At 43.5% G+C, this 23,312-nt stretch overlaps 1 protein-coding gene across 1 annotated transcript; it reads left to right on the top strand.

Annotated features, from left to right (window-relative positions):
- The first annotated feature begins 5,860 nt into the window (after window positions 1–5,860).
- On the top strand, window positions 5,861–22,098 carry LOC149067781 (octopamine receptor beta-2R-like). Its single transcript, XM_089252236.1, has 6 exons — window positions 5,861–6,507; window positions 17,099–17,207; window positions 17,305–17,637; window positions 17,758–17,881; window positions 18,391–18,447; window positions 21,530–22,098. The coding sequence occupies exons 1-6, from the start codon at window positions 6,056–6,058 to the stop codon at window positions 22,039–22,041; spliced, it is 1,587 nt and encodes a 528-aa protein (XP_089108362.1). The 5' UTR covers window positions 5,861–6,055; the 3' UTR covers window positions 22,042–22,098.
- Window positions 22,099–23,312: the final 1,214 nt, after the last annotated feature.

Below are 23,312 nucleotides of genomic sequence, written 5' to 3' on the forward strand. Positions count from 1 at the left end.
AAAGACACGTTCTGAATTAGTGACCTTTTTGCAGGAGGAATGGCTACGTATCCCCGTGACCAGTGGCGTCGGAGCCGGGGGTGCTGTGGGTGCTCGAGCACCCACGGAAGTTTGTAGAACGGGTTCGAGCACCCACAGAATTGATTCAAAAATCGAAATTTCCTACATGAATCTCAAGACGGGCACCCACAGGTTCGAAACACTTCCGACGCCCCTGCCCGTGACTGCGGTGCATGACTTGTATTTGTCCATCCCACGACGGATACAAGCTGTAATTAATGCAAAAGGAGGGCCAACAGCCTATTGGTAAAGATTTTGTCTCATTTCACAGGTGTACATATTATTTTGTTCAACCCCTGTATATAATAACGCAATGTATATACAGTAGAACTTCAGTTGACAAGTGGTTCGGTTAAGAGCAATTTGCATAACGAGCAAAAATTTTGTACAAATTTTGATTCGATTAACGAGCAAAAATTTCGCGCTTTGTTTATTCATTGCCACATTATCACATTGAGCTGATGTTTTTTGTTTTTGCTTTCATCCACATGCATACTGTGGAAAATATTCTCCTCTACAGTCTCCGGTCAGCTCACTTCACTTGAAAAATGAACACACGTGCGTGGGTGACTGTTTACGATACCAAACTAGATGTAGCATTGTAACTGTATGGTGCGCTTGAAGGTTTTTTTCTTCTTTTTCTTCCATTCTGCTTGGAGAAAACTGTGGTTTGATTGTCTTACTGAACGTGACTTCGTCCAGAAATGTACTGTGAAATTGCGGGTAATTATTCTTCCCTACAGTCTCTGGTCAGCGTGCCTCACTCGAAAAATGAGCACCCGTATGAGCGTGACTGTTTACGATACGAAACTAGATGCCGCATTGTAAGTTTTTTTAAAATAAATTCTGCTTATTCAGGAGTTGATCGTAGACAAACTGATGGATTCCCCCACCGTGTATGCAACAGCGAGAGCTTATGGATGGGATCTCGTCATGGCCCCCACATCCTGTAGCGGGACCCCTAGGCTGGGATCTTTTGCGGGCCCCCCGGTCAGACTTTTAACGAGCCCCTTCTGTAGTTAATTTATAGCGTGAAAAAGCAAACAAAATGATGATAATCGTCCCGGGCCCCAGGGCTAGAGCCCTGTCACCCCCCCCCATGTGGGAGCCATGGATCTCGTCTGGGGAAGAGTGGAGAGAGAGGAAATGAGAAGTCCCTCACTTCAGATGAGATTAGGGAGATGTGTAAAATGTGGGAATCTGTGCAAAATTCTGTAGAAAAGAGCCAATCACATAAAGCTGGAGCAGTGTGCGAGCAATGAATCTATCGAACGAAAATGAAACTTCCCCATTTCTGAGAAATCCTAAAACGGAGGCAAAAGCAAGTGTCAGTCATAGGTTCCTTTTAAAAGTCACACATAAAGAATAAGTTTACAGTAAAAGTCCCCCCCCCCCAAGTCCTTCCTAAACGATAGTCCACCTCTCTCTTGTTGTTTAGAGTAAGGTAATTTGTAAACATTGTTTATTTATTGCGTTGTTATACGTATTTTATTGTATTACTGGCAATAATACCCGGTGATGCCCGGAGTTTCTTCAATTACTGGGAGGATTGAAAAAGTAACAAACCATTGTAAAGGCATATACATGTCTGAAACGCAATGGCAGAGAACCACGGAAACCTAATTAAACATTCCGAAAGTGATTGTTGAGGCTGAGAAACAATTTTTCCAAGACAGTTTTTCGCCCATTTCGGGCATTTGTCCAGGTCTAACAAACTTTTAAAGTAGCCTATCGTTCAAGTCGAGTCCCATTTGGTATATGTGCAAAATTTTGGCACCGATCGATTCAAAATTGCAGATTTGTATAGAAAACACACGCACGCACGCACACACACACACAAATCAATTTTATATATATCTACTCTATAATATAAAATCACAAACTCGAAAGGGCCCGTTTCTAAGCAACGAAAATTAGTGACGATTTTATGTAACGGAAGTCGGTGACGTTTTTTGAGTGACAGAAATCTTTTACGTTTTTGTGTTACGGAAGTCGGTTACGATTTTGGGTCAAGTATTCATTTAACTCTTGCATATATATATCGGGACCCATTTGACCCATCGGGACCAAGTTATGTGCATGTACCAAGAGGCTCCCACATCCTACAGCAGGGCCCTTAGACTGGAATAGATGGCGAGCCCCCAAACCAGATTTTTCACGGACTCCTCTGTGGTTAATTTATAGTGTGAAAAATCAAAAAGTGATAAGAATCGTTTCGGCCCCTGTCAGCCCTGCCCTTGTGGGGGGGGGGGAGGCATGACGAGAGGTATGTATATGTGTAATATACATATATCACCAGTGTTCCCAACACACAGGGTCGGGGTACCCGGAGGGGATTGGACATATACCTTCATGGGGAAGTTAAAAGGTTTTATTTCCAGGGGTCCTTGATGGATCTCATTGTTTTCTTGCTGCTTTAACGTTGAAAAATTTGCGATAGCGGAAGTCCAATATATATCCAGTTGGGGGCCCCATAAAATTTGCGAATTCAGTCACGGGTAATTGCGTGGGAGGGGCCTGGAGTTTATTCGTTGTAAAATGAATACAAATGAATATTTGCCGTGGCCCTCACAGGGGGGATGCCCGGTAAGCTTCCGAGTCAAGGGCCCCGTTCCATTTTGGTGGGCCCTGGATGAATCTCATTCTTTTCTGTTGTTCAACATTGTAGAATTTGCAACAGCGGAACCCCGAGATAAAGCCAGTCTGGGTCCCCCACTAAAAATTTGTGTATTGGGTCCCCGCTACTGGATGAGGCCCTGGATTTTATTCGGCGATAAAATGAATACAAATGAAAATATTTCATAGCACTCGCAGCGGGGATGACCGACAAGATTCCAAGTCGGGGGCCCTATGTTTACAGGTTTCACTGGAGGCCCTGGATGAATCACACTCTTTTCTGTTGTTAAACATTGTAAAATTTGCAACACATCGGTAGCCCGAAATAAATCCATTCAGGGAGTCTGGGGACCTATGGGGAAGTTTTCTGGGGGTACTTGATGAATCACATTTGTTTTATGTTACTTTATTATTGTAAAATTCGCTTCTTCAGTAAGCTGGTGCTTTCACATGTCATTTTCCATAGCACGCTGATAAAGTGGGACGAAATAAACAAGATATGTTGTGAAGAGAAAGGGGGGGAGGGGGTTGGACTGCAAAGGTGGCCTAGTAGATTTATAATACCATTATTGTGTCGTACTATATTGAATGTATGTGTGTGTGAATGCCGTTTTTATTATTAATTTTTATGTGAATGTGTGTGAATAATTGTGGAACGAATTATCCAAGTTTCTATTATTTCCTATAGAGAAGTTTGATTCGATATACGAGCGATTCGGATAACGAGCTCATTGGTGGAACGAATTAAGCTCGTTAACCGAAGTACCAGTGTAATTCCTTTCTGTTTAGGGGCCGTTCAAGTATTACGTCATCATGGATTGGGGGGGGGGTTCCGATTTGCTGACTTTTGATGACAAGGGGGGGGGGTTTGGATAATGCTTACGTCATCACCCACCCTTTATGAAAATATAAGTTAGGATTCAGAGGGACAGAGCTGATGACGAAATTTTGCTGACGGGGGGGGGGGGTCAAAAATGGCTAAAAATTTTTCTTACGTAATACTTGAACGGCCCCTTAGCTATCAATGCGATTATTGGAATTATTGCGGATGTGTTTGGTCTTGGCTAGCCAGTCATTGCCACTTTTTCTCGGAGGGCAAAGGTGAGCCCATACCACGCGTGATCAAGTATTTCACGGGAACAGTAAGTAAATACACCAAACGTTTGCTTCCTTTTTTAATGTCCCATCAACGTACAAACCAATTGAGTCCATGGCTTTCCATCATAAAAGAAAATTGTTTTTACGAGAGAGAGAGAGAGAAAGAATGTAGTAGTTTCTTTGAATATCTCGTAAATAACAGCAGTGTGTTTTCTCCTTCACATTATTCAGGATCATAGACGGTATAGGAGGGGATGGCGGTATGCTATTCACGAAAAATTGCATCATCAGCACAGGCGGCAGGAAGGAAGTATACAATTCTCTCCACCTCCGATCACCATTCACACCCCTCGGTGAACCATACCCCCCCCCCTCTCCCCATTCGAAGAGTATGTATCCGCTTGTGTGTGTATGAGAGTCCAGAAAATCCCTCAAGGACCACGCATGTTACGCGCTAAGTGTACAGAAAACAGTTTTGTAGATCGCTCCCGCGTGAGACAGGACGGGGGGAGGTGGGGGGGGGGATCTATTAGACAACGAGGTCTATAGAGGACTCATCAATTGGGGGGGGGGAATGTTAGTCAGGTGCCCACAAACAGGGGAAAGGTTTTTCTTGTTCATGTTTTTGGCATTTCCAGTAAAGATGTCATTAAGGATATTCCATATTTTCATAAAGGATGGTTGATGACGTAAGCTTCATTCAACCCCCCCCCCCCCGTCATCAAAAGTCAGAAAATCCGAAACCCCTCTCCCCCTATCGATGCTGATGTAGCACGTGAATGCCCCAAACTTCTTTACGGGCGCTGCGAAGTTTCGAATCCACGTCAGATAAAGGGAAACGGAAGAAACGGGAATGCGTAACTTTTCCTTACCCGTGAATGACAAAAGTGAAATGGAGAGACAGAAATAACCTAACCCATATCACTTCGTTTAAACTGATCCATTTTGCGGTTTGTGCCGGACAGTTTATTAGGTTTCCTTACTCTCCGTTACGCCGCTGAAATATTAGAACATCCCCTTTAGATATGGTAAGTTGGGCGATGTTCACAGTTTGAAAGAAACGAAAATTGGGTTAGGGTTTAGTAGGAAGGAGTGTGTGTTCCCCACTGAGCTATAGAGAAACTAGAGTGAAGACTCCCTCACTCCCTGTACATAGCTTGACCATATTTGCTCGAGAAAAATACGGGAAATTGAGCTTCGAAATACTGGAAACTGGGACATTGCCCATTACCGCCAAAAATGATGCCAAAAGAAGCAAAGTAGCCAACTCATGTGTGAGATGGATGTCCTTGTTTGTAGTCGTAATTAGATATCGTAATTTAATTTCTGAGTTGGGAAGATAAATAATTTCAATCGTTGATTTCAAGAATAAAGAGTCAAGCTGGAAATACGTGAAAAACCGGGAATTTTTGCAAGAAAGTCGAGACACCCGAAAGAAACAGGAAAACCCGGAACTGTCCCGGGAAATACGGGACGTATGGTCACCCTAGGCCTTACCAAAAACTTTTCTCACACAATTTTTTCATGCACATCCTGATTTTTTTTCTCAAGTTCATATATTCTTTTTAATTAATGCTGTCACAGCAACGCCAAAATAAGTATAGGCTACCTTTTAAAAGTTGCCGTGGCTTATGCTTCTGATCAATTCGACCCCTATCTAAAGATTTCCCAGACTTAACGAACGAAATTGTCGGTTTCTTCAGATTTGTTAAATCGGGGTTCGACTGTACTAGTTTGTATTGTCAACACTGATTTCCCCCCCCCCCCATATTGAAAGTCCGTACTGTATTTCCTTGGACCCTCATCAATCGAAAATTCCACCCTTAACCATAAATTTATGACACGATGTTTTGCTTTTAGGCGTTTTCCTGTTGAATTTCTTTGAAATGGAACAAAGGTCTTGGATGAACCACCGCGTCCTCTTTAATGCATGCAGTATTATCGCATCTGGCGCATCCGCTGGCTGCTGCTATCTTCCGCTTCGGCTCGTCCTCACGAGGAAACGCGCATCCTGCCATCTACTAAATAAACGAGTTTCTTTAATATTAAAAATACGCATTAAAATTTTTCTTTTCTCATTTCCTTTATGTTGGTAACGACGGCTGAGCCAACACCTTAGGTAGAGGTTCGTCTGCATGATCGATCCACGGATTGCTCCTATCACTGCATGCGTTCCGTCTCGAGACAGTCACCCTTTCCAGGTCATCTGATCCGTTCGTAACTCGATGAGCTGTTGATCGACTGACCACCCTTCCCCCCCCCCCCCCGACAACGGTCCGGCATGCCGACAGGCCACAACAACAACAACACCTCGGACTTCGAACTGACCATAGTCCTCGACTTGGACGATGACGACGACAACAGCACCGGGATCTCAGACACGCGGATCTTCCACGGCTACCTGGCGGTCGTGCCGCTCGCCACCCTCATGTTGCTGTTCATCGTCCTGGCCATCGGCGGGAACGTCATGGTCATAATGACCATAGTTCGGCACAGGGGCATGAGGACCAGGACCAACATGTTCATCGTCAACCTGGCCGTGGCGGACATCCTCGTCGCCGTGCTGGACATGCCCGTCTCGTTGACTACGATCCTAGAAGGCGACTGGGTCTTCGGGATTCCCCTGTGCCAGCTGAACGGCTTCACGATGGCCCTGTTCCTGATTTGCTCCATACACACGCTGATGTACATCTCCATACGCAAATTCTTCTCCATCACGAGACCCTTCTCCAGGTAAGTCAGTAAGTTTACAATCATTTCTCACTGTTAAAAAGAATCTCACAAAATAGCTTCATATAATAGTTATTCACATAATCTTCGTCTTCTTCAAAAAAAAATCATAATGAACGCACAAAATTTTTAATATAAATCATCAGCTGAATCTACCTTATCACTACTGTGACTATCATCATGCCCCCCCCCTCCATCCTAGAGTAGGCTGGCGGTCTCCGCCCCCCCCCCGACCAGACTCTCACGGTCCCCTTTATGATGGATTTATAGCGTAAAGAAACAGAAAAATAATAAAATCGTCCCGGGCTCCAGGGCTGGAACCTTGCCAGCCCACCCCTTGTGGGGGCGATGACTATCATTGATACGACGAAAACCAGCAGAGAGTATCCAAATCTTGTGTTTGTCTCTTACTGCCTCGTTTTTGTCAGAAATCGTTTTTAGATTCAGGAACAAATTTATCAATTTTCGGACTACGGATTCTGATCCTCATAAAAACTAGTTCGGTGGTCACCAATTGAAAATCCAAAATCAAGGAATTATAATTTTCTGCGCTGTTGGTTTCTGAAAAGAAGTCGGTGTGCTCATGGAATCATTGGCGTACGCAAGGGGGGGGGGGGGGGAGAAGGGAAGGGGGGGGGTTCTAACCTCCCCCTCCCCTTGAGCCGAGCCAAGATTCTACTGTTATTTTTCAGGAAACAACGTAAACCCCCCCCCAGAAGGAGAAAAAAATCTGACACCCCCCCCCCCCCCCGAGAAAATTCTTCGCACACCTATGCACGGAATCAGCCGATTTTTCTTTCCGGGACTCCCACCATCTGGTTCCAAGGGAAAACCATCAAGAAAACGGACGTGCTATGTTATTTAGGCGTGTTTATCGATAAGCAACTTAGCTGGGAAGATCACATCAAAGAACAGAAGAGAAAGGCGTCACGTGTTCTTCAGAAGATGCGTCTGATGGCTGGACCACAGTGGGGACTGACACGGGCTCTGAGGAGATCCCTCTACTTGACAGTGGTTGAGCCTATGATAGCTTATGGAGCTTCAATATGGCATTCTCCCAAGGTCCAGATGTTCAGACGGCTCGATTCTATACAAAGACCCTTCCTTCTATATCTCTCTGGTGCGTATAGAACTACACCTACGAATGCTCTTCAGGTGATCTTGGGGCTCCCGCCATTATCCCTCAAGATAGAATTCCTGGCAAGAGTCACACGTCTTCTAAAGCTTCACAAGCCATGTCCATTGTTAGAGGAAACATTAGTCCCGGACGCCTTCGAGCAAAAAACTATAGGCTGGACCTCGCATCCTGCAGAATCTCTGCAGGCCAATCAAGTATTAATAGAATCTTCGGAGGATGATACACCTGAGGAGAAATCCGTCGTATATTACACGGATGGCTCTAAACTGGAATCAGGTACAGGAGCTGCCTGTATAAAAACCGTGGGAACGGAGATCGTGCATAAATGGGCTGCTAAACTAAAAGAAAATAATTCAGTATATCAAGCTGAGATGCTCGCTATATTTACAGCAGCTCTGGATGCAGCTACAAACAGGAGGCAGACTGTAATAAGATCGGATAGCCGTTCAAGTCTCCAGGCCATTCTAAACCCGCTCTCTGAAAACGCAATGGCGAGAAAGATAATGAGTATACTTGTATCTCACCCATCAATACGCATCTCCTGGGTAAAAGCCCACAACGGCCAGTGGGGAAACGAGCTTGCGGATGCGGCGGCCAAAGAAGCGACCAATACCGGAGTCTTTTACGACGAACTCATATCCAGCTTCTCACGCAAAATCACTCCTCTGGAGAGACATGATAGCAAATTGGCAATTGCATTGGGATATGCCGGAGGCGTCAGGAAGATCAACTCATGAAGTTATGAAGAAAGTAGATACTAGGAGCAGGGGCTGGTCACGAGAGCTCATCTTATTTGTCACCGGTCATGGGCCTTTCCCGGCAACCTTACATCGCTTTAAAGTGATTGCCAGCGATAAATGCTCTTGTCTTGAGCCTGGCACGCCCCTGCACTACGCCACATGCTGTCCAGAAACGACACCCTATCACTTCCGTTCGCCGACTGCCCATTTACACAGACCATGGATGCTTGGCATACTACGTCGAGAGGAATCAAAGGAAAAGATAAGAAAAATGGTGAAATTCCTTGAGGAACATCCCGAGAAGATAAGGGATCCGTCTCCTCCAGCTCCTGCAACTCCGGTACCAGCGCCGTTAAGGAGATCGCCGCGTCTTCACCCTGACAGTGCGCTGGTGGCACTGTTTGCGAGCGAGGAGCAGGATGAATCCCAAACCTAATTAATGACGTCTCGGAGAAATTAGACTGACTGTATTGAACTGCCGGAGTGCAATGAGGTGCTCTGCCCTTCTCGTCACTTGATACAATCCTTGATCAATCAAATTTCTGATTGCGCCTTTTGCGATACGATTTTTATACAACTTTTCATGATTATTTATTATCCGTGCCCGTTGCACTTTACTTTAACTTGATTAATTTGATTCTTCGATTTACATAATTTTTGATTTCTTTGCACTATATGTAATCTTTGACGTATCAATAAATTTTGGTTTTACCGGAGATGCCCTGTTTCCCCCCCTCCGGGGGGGGGGCGAAGTGCTTACGTTGCTTCTTGCGACAGAGCCTGGGTGTCTCGCGGTTTCTCCAGTTTCTCCAGCCCCAAAGCCACAAAATACTAAGGGTAAAAATAAAATAGATTAAAATGCATTGATTATATCCATCGCGCAAACTGCCTAACAAAGTCCTAGCTGGAGAAATTAAATAAGAATAACTAGGGGCGCTCCTAAAAACAACAATTATCATCAAACAAACCACCTCGTACAGACCGACGGAAGACTTTTTCCTCGTCAACCGGTTATTGAAACATACCTTCAATTGAAAAGGATTCAAATAACGTATCATTTTACATATGGGGGCCGTTCAAGTATTACGTCAGCAGACTTTTGGCCAATTTTGAAATTCTGACACCCCCGTCAGTAAAAGTCAGCAAAACTCTGACCACCCCCCCCCCCCGTCAGAAAAATTTCGTCTGCTCTGTCAACTACCTTCTAACGTATGTTCAAATCAGAGACGAAAGCGGAAGGAGCACCCCCAGACAATGAGAAATTTATTTTTTTGATGTAAAAGATACTCTAAGAAAAAATTGAAAAATTTTTTGAAGAAAATATCTTTTTATTTATTGTAACACCTGGTGCTGCTCGGGTTTTCTTCAATTATTGGGGGATTGAGAAATTGACAAATCTTATATATAAATGTGAAAGTATGTATGTATGTATGCTCTTCATACAAATCTACAGTTTTAGATCGATCGTCGCCAGATTTTGCATATATACCAAACAGGTCCGGGATTGAACCGTAGGCTACTTTAAAAGTTCGTCAGAGCTGGGCAAATGCCCGAAATGGGCAAAAAACTGTCGGGCAACAATAGTTTTGGGGTCTCAACAATCACTTTCGAACGTTTACTTTGGTTACCGTGGTTCCCAACAATGCGTTTCAGACGTGAATATATGCCTTTATAATAGTTTGTCACATCTTTAACGCTGCCATCATAACAGTTTATTCCTTCATAATGGTTTGTCACTTTTCCAATCCTCCCAGTAATTAAAAAAAAAACCCGGGAAGCGCCAGATATTTTTGCTTGCATGTATACAGGGTGTCCTGTAAGTGCTAATGCGGCCTTTATCTCATCATCCATCGTAGAGGTATAGTTTCAATTTAAAAAATGCTTAAAAGGCGTTTGAATAATATTCGCTGCACAAGCTGGACGTATGACGTCGCTAACAACAGAGAACAACAACTACGACGACAAAACTGGGAATAAAAATGTTCAATGACAGCTGATGAACTCAATGCTTGCCTCAAATCATCAGCACTCTACTTCACCAAACACCAACTCTGGCCATATCGCTACATTGCAATTTACTGCCATTAGTGAGATGGGTTGGATGTGAAGGTGCTGTCTATCGGTGGTCGCCTCGAGTTTGTTAGGACATCTACACTCTGGCACGAAGCTAAAAAATTATCATTATCCACCAACATGCGAGTTCAACTGCAAAATGACTCAGCACTGCTATCATTTTCACATCAGTTGATCAAACTTGGCAATGGAAGAATTCCCGTAGACCCAAGCACTGGACTGATTATGTTCCCAAATGGATTTTGCCAGTTGTTAAACCCAGTTCAAGAACTAGCAGACAAAGACTTCCCAAACAGAAACCATGAGTGGTTTCTGGCATCGAAAAATGACAGTGTGAACAAGATCAACGAAAAAAATCCTAAAAATTATTCCAGGAGTCTCCACATCTTACGCATCGTTGCCACTGTCACAGATACAGCGCAGACAGTTCTGTATTCTGCAGAATTTCTGACCTCTTTGGATATTCCGGGTGTGCCACCACACAACTTGACCCTCAAAGTCGGAGCACCTATAATGTTTTTAAGAAATTTGGGGACACCGAGACTCCGCAATGGCAGCAGACTCTGCGTGAAGAAATTGCACAATTACATCATCGAAGCACCGATTCTAACCGGATTTGGTCCAAAGGAGACGTCTTCACACATTCCACGTATCCCAATTATCACTGAAAAAATGCGATTCACTTTAAAGCGATTAAAGTTCGTTTAACTTTTGCCACGACAATCAACAAAGCGCAAGGCCAGTCGTTATCAGTGGCAGGTATCAACCTACTTGAGCCCTGTATTTCTCACGGACAACTTTTCGTCGCCTGTTCGCGTGTTTTTAATCTAAAAAATTTGTACATCTACACACCAGATGGGGAAACAAAAAATATTGTGTATCCACAAGAAATTGCTTCAAGTTTTTAATTAAAATATTTAAAAATAAAAGTATTTTTTTCTTACTTTTTCTTGATGCAGAAATTTTTTTGATTAAGAAATAATTAATAAGCTATACGTATATTAATTTTTTACGGGGCGGGCAACGTCGCCGGGTATCAGCTAGTCTATCTATATATATAAAATTGATTTTCTGTGTGTGTGTGTGTGTGTGTGTGTGTGTTCTCTATACAAATCTACAATTTTAGATCGATCGTCGCCAAATTTTGCATGTATACCAAATGGGACCCGACTTGAACGATAGGCTACTTTCAAATTTCGTCAGCCCAGGGCAAATGCCCCAAATGGGCAAAAAACTGTCGGGCAACAATGGTTTGTGGGCCTCAACAATCACTTTCCGAACGTTTACTTTGGTTACCGTGGTTCCCTAGCAATGCGTTTCAGACGTGTATGTACCTTTACAATGGTTTGTCACTTCTTTAATCCTGTTAGTATATGTATAATAGTTTATGCCTTTATAATGGTTTGCCACATTTTCAATATACTCTCAGTAATGAGGCTTTTTGAATAGATGTCATAATCATCATCAGCATCGCTTTGAGAGTCAGGAAAAGGGCGATCCTCATAGAAATCACTGTTAAAATTGCCGATTTTACTGTAGAAATGCGGAAATTAGTGGGATTTTCCGCCCCATCAATAATTTTAAAAATTGTATTGAATTCTCAATTTTTGAAATATTGAGGTCGCTTAGAGATATACGAAGCCCAGGAGATTAAATAGGAAGTAATTAGCCGGATCTATTTTTGAGTTGGATATCCATGCAATAACATTGATTTCAACCATTTATTTATGTCTTCTGAAGCATGAAAATTAATATCTCCGTATTGTCTATTAATATTCAACTGCATAAATTCATATAGTTTAGGATGTTTTAAAACTAATTATGGGCCCATAAAATACATCGAAGAAATTTCACAGCTTCAATTAAGCATTTTTGAAAGCTGAAACAGGCAGATGGATAAATTAAAGTTCAGGGGGGGGGGGGAAGATCGACATACCTAGCGCCCCTTAAAAAAGTAAAAAAAAATACATTCATTTCTACGTTTCTTTATAAATCTAGATTTGTTTATTTCATGAAGTCGCTCAGGAAGTCGTCATATTGGTTAACTTAGACACGGTTTGCATGTCCCTCAAAGAAAGAGGGAGATATCACGTGATCCAAATAGCCTCATGGAAGAAAACCCGGGCAGCGCCGGGTATTATAGCTAGTCACATTATAAAGGGGAATCAACTATTGCACATAATACTGGCAGGATTAAAGAAGTGACAAACCATTGTAAAGGCATTTGCAAAGGCATATGCATTTCTGCAACGCATTGCTAGGGAACAACGGTAACCAAAGTAAACATTCCCCGAAAGTGATTGTTGAGGCCCAGGAACAGTTTGCCCGACAGTTTTTTTTGCCCATTTCGGGCATTCGCCCTGCTCTGCCAAACTTCTAAAGTAGCCTATCGTTCGATCCGGGCCCTGTTTGGTATATATGCTAAGTTCGGCGTCGATCAGTCTAAAATTGAAGATTTGTATAGGGAACACACACACAATCAATTTTATATATATTGACTCTATAATAGCCAGCGCTGCCCGGGTTTTCTCACGACCTCCTAAATTACACAGGTTATCTAGGTGGTCGTGGGTTTTCTTCAATATTACCGAGAGGATTGAAAAAGTGACAAACCATTATAAAGGCACATATAAACTATCACACATGATACATTATTAAAGGAGTGGCAAACCTTTGTCAAGGCATATACACGTGTGAAACGAATTGCTAGGGAACCACGGTAACCAAAGTAAACGTTCTGAAAGTGATTGTTGAGGCCCAAAAAAAAAAAAAAAAACCATTGTTGCCCGACAGTTTTTCGCCCATTTCGGGCATTTGCCCTGCTCTGAGAAACTTTTAAAAGTTAGCCTATCGTTCTCTCTCTCAAGTCAGGCCTCGTCTGGTATGTATGCAAAATTTGGCGACGATCGGTCTAAACTTGTACATTATAGAGAGCACACACACAGGACATCAATTTTATATAAAGTAAAACTTCGATTAACCGTTCGGACCAGGGCTGCGACGGATAGACGGATAACGGAAATCTCTTAATACATATGTACAGTAACGGGATTTTACTTCAGGCTTGGGACAAAAATGGAAATAAAATCCTTTAAAAGTGAATAATATATTGTTATTTAATTTTACGCACAAAACGATCACGATATAAACTTCAATATAAGGTCAGTCCAGGCAGTGGCAACATTGAAAATAGCGTCCTTTATGTTGCAAAATTCTTTGACAGTCATGGCATCATCAGATGAGAACAAGCTTTCCTGTAATATGTCGCTTCATATTTTCAATTATGTTCTGGTCCATAGGCTGTATAAGTGGAGTCGTATTCGCTGGGAGAAAGAGGCATGTTATACAGACCATGCCAGTCATCCGATCCTTTTGGATCTTAAAAAATCTGGGACAGTCTTTTTACCGTAATTTTTTTTTTTTTTTTTTTAGACGATGACGGATAACCGAAACTGACGGTTGAATGAGTGATGGGTTAATCGAAGTTTTACTGTATATAGATTATAATCAATTTCTGTTACAAGGATGACGTCACTCTCCGCTAACATACGAAGGTTTTTAACAACTGGCTGTTGCGAAGATATATTTCGAATTGAATTTTCTCTCTTTTCGAAATATATCTTCGCAACAGCCAGTTGTTAAAAACCTTCGTATGGTAGCGGAGAGTGACGTCATCCTTGTATAAGTCGCCTTCTGGTGGCAACGTCAGCAGTTGTGAGCTTGGTCTGAGCGGGGCCTTCGTGATTTTTCCCTTCTTAATTGGGGGCCCTGGATTTTATTCGTTGGTAAAATGAATACAAATGAAAATATTTCCTGGTAAGAAGGGAAAAATCACGAAGGCCCCGGTCTGAGTCTGGTCCGGCCGTCCATGTACGGTCCCTTTCAGTGTACACGAGCTCCAAGGAAAGATTGAGAGATTCTATGCCTCTGTAGTCTAGTGGTCTAGGGAGTTCACCCGGAAAGTGAAAGGACGTGGGTTCGATTCCCCGCAGTTGAATTTTCTCTCTTTTCGAAATATATCTTCGCAACAGCCAGTTGTTAAAAACCTTCAATTTCTGTTAATTTTAATGCTATTTGAAGACTGAGAACTCAAAAAATTTTGTTTAAGAAATTCATTACAACCCATCCTCTGAGCGCATGGCCCGCTGGGGGCGGCATGGGCCCACTAAATGTGGTCCTCGGGGTTATCTGATGTGGCCCGTCACCTCTAATTTCGTAAAAAGGAATTAAGCGGCACATTTACAGATTTACCCGCATTTAAGTGGGCATTCAAGTGGCACACCTTCAGATCACTCGAGTGGGCCCGTGGCACCTTTACAGATCAGTTTAGTGACCCGTGACACAGTTCCAGAACACTTAAGCGGTCCGTGGCACATTTATCCCTCGAGTCACATGTGGCACAGTTTTGAGGCACTTGCGCGGTCCCCAGTGCAGTTCTACATCACTCATTACCCGCGGCACATTTCCAGATCACTTGAGTGATGCGCGGCACGGTTCCAGAGCACATAAGCGGCCCGGGCACATTTCCAGATAACTTGAAGGATCCGCGGAACAGTTAGAGATCACTGAAGTGGCTCTATAGAGGACTTATCAATAGGGAAAAATGTTAGTTCAGGTGCCCACAAACTAGGAGGTTTTTTCCCGTTCTTGGCACACCCAGTAAGGTGCCATTAGGAATGTAAGAGTATTTCACATTTTTATAAAGGGTGGTTGATGACGTAAGCATCATTCAAACCCCCCCCCCCCCCCCGTCATTAAATGGCAGCAAACCTGAAACCCATTCCTCCCACATCGATGCTGACGCTATACTTGAATGACCACTTTGCCATATATTTCATTCCCCCCCCCCCCATTCTTCCCCAGTAAGCTTTCAGAACACGTTTTATTTATATGCCATAAAAAATGCCTTATTTGCCTTATTACACACCCATAAAGTTGTTGTGGTGAGTACTAAAATGACTGATCTTGCACCGCCGCCGATAATCAAAACACGAAAAGTGTTTTAAATTTTTGGGTTTTTTTACGTGCCCGCGTCGGGCAGAGTGGTTGAAAAAAATACATGCCTCCGTAAGAATTTTTACATGCCCCTGGGCATGTCGGGCAATAGATTTGTCCAGCCCTGATGCTTACACGCTTTGACTCTGCCGATCGATTCTGTTTCATCTGTCAATTAGATTCTATAAACGACAGCTTTATCGATCAATTCCGTGGTTCAACTGTCAATGAGATTCTGTAAACGATAGAATAAATAGCTGTGTTGATCAATGCTATGGTTCATCTATCAATGGGATTCTGTAAATGTCTGTCTATCAATTCTGTGGTTTACCTGTCAATGACATTCTGTAAACGACAACTGTGGCGATCCATTCTCAGTTTCACCTGTCAATGAAATTCTGTAAATGACAGCTCTATCTATCCATTCTCAGTTTCACTTCTCAATGAAATTCTGTAAATTACAGCTCTATCTATCAATTGAATGTTTCACTTGTCAATGAAATTCTGTAAATTACAGCTCTATCTATCCATTCAATGTTTCACCTGTCAATGACATTCTGTAAACGACAACTGTGGCGATCCATTCTCAGTTTCACTTCTCAATGAAATTCTGTAAATTACAGCTCTATCTATCAATTGAATGTTTCACTTGTCAATGAAATTCTGTAAATTACAGCTCTATCTATCCATTCAATGTTTCACCTGCCAATGAAATTCTGTAAATGACAGTTTTATCTATCCATTCTCAGTTTCACCTGTCAATGGAATTCTGTAAATGACAGCTCTATCTATCCATTCTATGTTTCACCTGTCAATGAAATTCTGTGAACGACAGTTCTGACGATCACTTCTGGGGTTCAATTCGCAATGAGATTCTGTAAACGACAGCTGTGGCGATCGATTCTGTGCTTCACCTGTCAATGAAATTCTGTAAATGAGAGCTCTATCTATCCATTCTATGTTTCACCTGTTCAATTTCTCGTCCCCCTCCCACCAAAAAAGTTCAAAAACTCACCACCAGCGGGGAACGGCGCTGTATGCAATATTGTTAAACGAAATAAGACATGAAGACATCGGTTTAGAATGTTTTTAACAGACAATTTGACGGAATTGAAAAATGCGATACACCGACATGTGCATAACATTCCTCCTGACTTGCTAAGAACTACTGTTGAGAACGCAGTAATGCGGTATAACTTGCTTTCAGAAAATGGTGGACGCCCCATTTTGAACATGCTTTAGAAACGATTAAAAACAAACATTTTAAACCGATGTCTTCATGTCTAATTTCGTTTAACGATGTTGCCTACAGCGCCATTCCCCGCTGGTGGTGAGTTTTTGAACAATTTTTTTCTTTTTGCGGTAACCCCCATTTCTTTTCCTTCGTTTTCGAAATATGGCAAAGGATCCCACACTCGGCAACTTTCTGCAGCAGAAGAACGAGTTCTGTATTCCATAAGTCAGACGAGTTTGAGCTGAGATCTTAGTCCCCCCCCCCCCCTACTTGCGATGTGTTAAATCGGATTCTGTATCGAAATCATGTTGTAACTAATAAAAGTTTTTAATGACTACTGGGGTGTAGATGCAGCTCTACTCAAAAAAATCCCATATCAGATCTCAATAATTCATGAGCTCCCTTCCTCTACAGGGCGATGACCGTGAAGAGAATCAAGATCATGATCGGAGCGACGTGGATATGGGCTTTTATATGCGCCACGACACCTCTGCTAGGCTGGAGCAATATCGTATATAAGAAGGTGAGTCCGAATCTGATGGTATATTAAAAAAAAAAAAACCTACAGATTTTTCTTGCCATCTCCACGCGTAAAAAACGTTTTGTGTTCGGTCCCACAGGGTGCGAGCCAGTGCGGTCCGGACATCCCCAGGGACACGAGGGCCAAACTGCACTCGCTGTTCATAACGACCAGCAACTACGTCATCCCTCTTATCGTAATGACCTTCTGCTACTACCGGATCTTCAGGGAGATCCGCCTGCACATGGGCCGGATCCGGGAGACGTCCAACATCGATTTGGCCAGCTCGGTCCAGCAGCAGAAGAAAGTGTCGGTGACTCTGTTCCTGGTGCTGCTGTGCTTCTTCGTGTGCTGGACGCCGTTCGTGCTGTACTCGACGGTCGCGTCCTTCATGAAGGACAAGGACAAGATGCCTTACATCATCAACCCGCTGGTTCGTAAAGATGGAAAAATATTTTTGTTATGTAGATCCTCTTTTCACATTATTACATACAATATAATTCCGCACTTTCATTTACGATTACACTCAATTTTTTTTAATTTCATGTTCAAGGCCTACTGGTGCGGTTACCTGAATTCGGCCTGCAACCCGATCATTTATGCTTTCCGGAGCCGATCTTTCAGGAAAGGTTACAGAGAGATTATCTGCGGTCAATCCGCGTCTGGACTCGACGCTGGTGAGTTCTGTCATTTGTTCGTATTCCCCCTATTACTATTTTTTTACTAATAGGTCGCGACCGAAACTTTGGTCACAAGAAGCTTCCGAAATGATTCGTACAAATCCACTTACACGGTGATAGGCGTCAGAACCTGTCAACAGTTGACATCAACGCTCAACAGTTGCTGCTAACCGACTGTAATTAAATATATCACTTCTCGAATATCTATTTGCCTCTCTAATGCGCATGCTCTCTCAGAATGGACACCTATAATAATCGCTAGTGCTAGACGTCAGTTTCTGTATTAACACTTTTCTGTATTATTTTTTCATGAGGAATCACGTGTGCATTGGCGTAAGCAAAGGGGGGATTTAGAGGTTCTAACCCCCCTAAAGCCTGTTATAAGAAAAAAATCGAAACCTCCCGCACCCCTTCAGAAAATTCTGCTTACGCCTATGCACGTGTGTAAAATTATTGGGCGGTCAATAGTTACCACCCTGTGTAAAGGATGCTTTTGTTTTCCGCAGAGCACTCGTTCAGCTTCCGGTCCAAGTCGAACAGAGGATCACTCAAGTTCAATTCCGGTAAGGAAATAATACTTCATTTTTTCATGTGTGCTTCTCCATCTCTGTTTAACATCGAATCGTACATTTACGAATTTGAGGCCCCCACTTGTTGAGGCGCATGTCGTCAACCGCTCTAGGTGATGATGTAAACAGTGTTACACGCATGCGCGATGATTAATTTTTTTTACCAATACAACAAACGCCAGTGGATGTCCGAGTTACTTACGACGGTGTTTTTGGAACTTCGACCAACCGCGGCTCCCTCCTCCTAGAAATCATTTACTTACAATTCTTTCACCCTAGCCCTCATTTACCCTTGGGTTCTTACCAGGGCCGTAACAAGAATTTTTATGGGGGGGGGAAGAAACTTGATTTTGCCACTCCTCCACTGTAAAGTTCGATAATTTTATAAATCTTTTTTTGTTGCCCTTAAAATTATCCGCCCCTAAAGGTCAGGGCCAGACGGGGTTGCCCTCTTTGTTCCCCTCTTTAGTTCCGACCATGCTATCCAGCACTTCATTTAGTCACCGTTGTGGTCGAGTGGTCATAGTGATGGACTCGCATCGCGAGGTGGATCCGAACCCCACCTTCGCCACAGTGTTGGTCGGCTGAAGTTGGTTTTCTGTGGTTCCCAACTTCGGGGCGCAAACCGCGAGCCGATCTCCCCGTTAAAAAGTCTAGCCGCAGAAAGCAACAGGCTTTTTTTTAATGTATTTTTTTTTTTTTCCTCCAGCATCAAGTACGTCCGGTAGAAAAATCTTAAAAATTTAAGTGAATTTGATTGTAGAGTTGAAGATCTTAATTGAAATGTTGACCAAGGCCGCAACTTATAGGAAGGGCGGGGGTGGACGGTTGGACCGGAAAATCAATTCTTTTTCCGTTAGAAATTACGGGCTGGGAGAGCCCAAATGAATACAGACCCCCCTAAGCGACATAGTAAATTTTCGTTTTTCCTGGTTGCGGCCCTGAGTGTGGTACAAAAGCAGAGAAACTAATCTCGAACAAGAACTCACGTTAATGCTCAGTTTTTTGATCGAGATTTCACTCAATTTCCAGGAAGTAAGCCCAGTACCGTCTCACAAGCATCACAGGACTCTCCGGGAAAAACAATTTTTTTTTGTTCTCCTAACTAGTTATAAATAACGACCTACCAATTTGCATACTTCATCTCACCAAAATTTTAACCAGATCAACTCGTCAAGAGACCTGCACGGCACTTTAGGCTCCCGAGCCGCGGTATCACAGGGCCAGGGTAAAATGATTTTTCCGAATCTCTCCCCCCCCCCCCAGTACTCGCCCAAAAATACTTTCTTACCAATCCGCACGCTTACTCTCGAAAATTGTAATCAGATATAATTGTCTTGAGGCATCTGGTCCATTCGTTAAGGTTAATGGTAAAGGGGACGGGAGAGCGCACCAAAATCATTTGAGTACTTACGGCTATCATATGGTTAATCCGGCCCTGCTTACACGCACGCGTATGTGCAGAGTGTGCGACCTATATTCATGTTAAACGCATTCCATTCGAGAGGGATTTGGAGTTAGGGTTGCATCAGACAACATTTCTGATAAACATAAAAGTTACACATGTAAGTGTTTCATTTTGTTACCAAATTTAGCGTCGGGCACCCTTCGTACAATCTCGACGGATGAAAATATGAAGGGATATTTCAAGAGTCGCGTTACTTTTGTTGCGTTTGACTACCATGCAATGTCGTCAGTAAATCCGTCGCGTTGGATATATGATCACCAATATGCCAATATCCTCGTGTGAGGAGCTCGGTAGTATATACAGGGTGTTCTGTGAATGGACCGACAAACGCAGAGGGTTGTTAGTAGATATTAAGAGGAACAAAAATTGCAATGGAACATGTTGTCGCAAACCATGTTGAGAGGGTGAAAATCGCGAAAAATGCATGCAGGCTCTGAGTCCAGAGGAGACGAAACGTGGATGTCAGTTGGTCGCTGAATGCGTTCGTGGGTTCGCTCACCATATAGGTTGCATGACACGTAAGCAGCTTCGCGAAACTCATGCGCTGGGATAGGATCACGCTTAGGTAGTAAGCAAGTGTAGCAGTTAGTTGCCTGTTTCAATGAGTGTATAGTGATGGCTGATTGCACGAACGAGGTATACGCTGATGTGTACGCTCAATCCACGTGAATTTTTTCTATGGGGTCTCCTTAAATCACTCGTTCATGCGACGCCTGTGCGGAGGATCTCGTAGCGCGGATTGTCGTCGCTGCGGCGGACATCAAAAGCATGCCTGGTATCTTCGAGCGCGTCCGGGAATCGTTTTTACGTCCCTGTAGACAGTGCAATGACGTCAGCGGCCGCCACTTCCAACAACTCTTGTGATAATTAATCAAATAAATCTTTTTGTAGTTATTATTGTACTTTTTGTCGTTCCAGCGTCACGTCGAAACCTGCATGCGTTTTTGCGCCATTTTCACCCTGTCAACGTGGTTTGCGACACCATGTTCCATTGTAATTTTTGTTCCTCTTGATGCCTACTAACAACCCTCTGAGTTTGTCGATCCATTAACACAACACCTTGTATATACGTGTTCGATCCTCTGGATACCGAGTACCTTATCAGTCGTAAGACTACGGTACCCCCGTGTAAGGAGGCCCTGAGGGGATTAGGAAACCTAGTTTTAAAGGGCAGAAAAGTGGTTTTTGCAAAATACAGTTAAACCTCGTTAATGAGTCACTCTTGGGAGAGCAAAAATATGACTTAGTAAGCGGAGTGACCCGTTAAGCGGAGTAAGCCATAGCTGTGCCAATTCCTGCCTGAGGACAATTGGCACTTACAAAAAGTGACCCGGTAAGCGGAGTGACGTGTTAACCGGGTGACGCACTAACGAGGTTTGACTGTACTTAAACCCGTCCCTGCTCCCTCGAGTCCAGCGCTCGGAAAACCAGTTCCGCCTGCTTCCCCCTTAGTTGCGGCCCTGTGCACTCGCGGCAGCAACAGTTGCGCAAATAGGTATTTTCGGCCTGGGAGCCACGATGTGCACTTTGAGAACCACTGCCGTATGATCGCCTACTACAATTTCACAAAATAACTTGGATACATTTCTTTTCCCCTTCTTTGCTCAGGTAACGTCGTCGGAGAATCTTCCCGGAAACAGAGCGTCTCATCCATGGAGAAGACTGCCACGATCCAGCGCCAAGGGACCACCCGTCCCCCGAGGAGACTGCTGTCCCAGACGAGCTGGGTGAGCCTCCCGATCATACCTTTCTTGGTCCGGAGCTTCTCGTCCCCCAATTCTGGTCAACAAACCAGGAGGAGAGGGTCGAAACTCTCTTGCTGCGGCGATTCCGAACAGGACGTGTGCCAGACGTGCTTCTGCCTTGAATGCAGGAGGAAAAATAGGAGCCACGATGACGAAGACGACACTTCGGGAAGGTACCGCAGGAATGACGGCGTCGTTGGAGAGGTCAGCGTTTCACCTCGAGGGGTCGACGGCGTGGAAGGACAGGAGACGGCCGAGCCACCCGTCGTCGAGGTCGCTGGCCAATGTGAAGACGACGCCACCAGCTCCAGCGAGGCTGTCATAGCACAACTTGCCGAAGTTGCTCTCTACCATGCAGACAATGATGTGGTCTGACTAAATATTGATATTGCTAGTGTAGTGTACTGTGTGTTAAATAAACATCAATTCATATTTCAAGAATGAGTTTTGTAAATTTTTAAACACAGATGACGGCACTTATCGACACAAAAGGTCGATAGTGGGTCCACACACATAGGCTAGGGTTACCAGAAGCCTCCTTTAGGAGGACATGCCCTCCCTTTTTAACCCCTTCGCGATTGATTGGCTACAAATTCGGTTGATCTGTATTTGACGAATCGGTGATAAATACGGTAAACTTGTCCTAACCAAACCGCACGTAAGGAAAAGGAGGAGGAGAAAAAATGGAAGAGAAAAGGAGAGAGAGGAGAAAAAAAAACAAGAGTAAAATAGTATGAACCCAAGTTGCCTCCAAGAAGAGCAGGTGCTATTCTGGCCATGGCCCTGCTTGCCTCAAGGTAATGTACACACAATAAAGGTTCTTTACCAAGAAATCCTCGCCATGCTCTAGGCAAACGCCGCAAAGCAATAAAACTGAACAAACGGTGGGAACAATTGAAGTGAAGGGAGACGGATCAGTATTTTTTTTTTTTTTTTTTGCTTTTTCTAGCGGTTCTACTTTAATTAGAAAAATCTCTTGTGATGGGCGGGATTTTTTGTCAGTATAGTGGCGTCATCATGGGTGGAGATCCCCTCCCCCCCCCAGCGTCAAAAGTGGAGTGGGCCGATTTAATGCATATGTGTATATATGAATTGTCATCATCGTGCCCCCCCCCCTCTCCAGACTTCCAAGTCTATATCCGCCTATGGGCGTCATCCGTTGTATAAATTGAGAAAGTGGCATTATCAAGGGTGCTTGTAGGAACCCTCCTTTCTCAGTTTTGAATCTCGTAAACCTAATACACACATTCAAATCCAACTTGCCATTCCTCTTCACTGCTCTCACAAAGGCAGGGTCATCTCAACAGCATTTTTCGTAACGGAGGAAAACTAGTACCTACCACACAGGTAGGTCCTACCTGTGTGTGATGTATTTCAAATATTCTCTTAACACATTATTAAAAGACATATTAATCAAATAATAAAATCCCTTGCATTGTTCGTGTACACCCGATTTAGTAGTAGGGTCGCAGCCAGGAATTTCTTTCGAAAGGGAACTAAACTGATAGTACAGTAAACCCGACAGTCCTGTAATTCCGTATAAATTGCAGTTACTTTCTTACATCCCTCCCTTCCTTGACTACAGCGTTGGTCAAAGGAGTATATGACAGGACCTACCTTTGCTCAGGCGTGGACTAAAAGGGGGA

The sequence above is a fragment of the Pholcus phalangioides genome, unplaced genomic scaffold (assembly GCF_987345545.1).
Source record: "Pholcus phalangioides strain wild (caught in Gottingen) unplaced genomic scaffold, Ppha-v1.0 ptg000028l_1, whole genome shotgun sequence".
NCBI classification, from domain to species: domain Eukaryota; kingdom Metazoa; phylum Arthropoda; class Arachnida; order Araneae; family Pholcidae; genus Pholcus; species Pholcus phalangioides.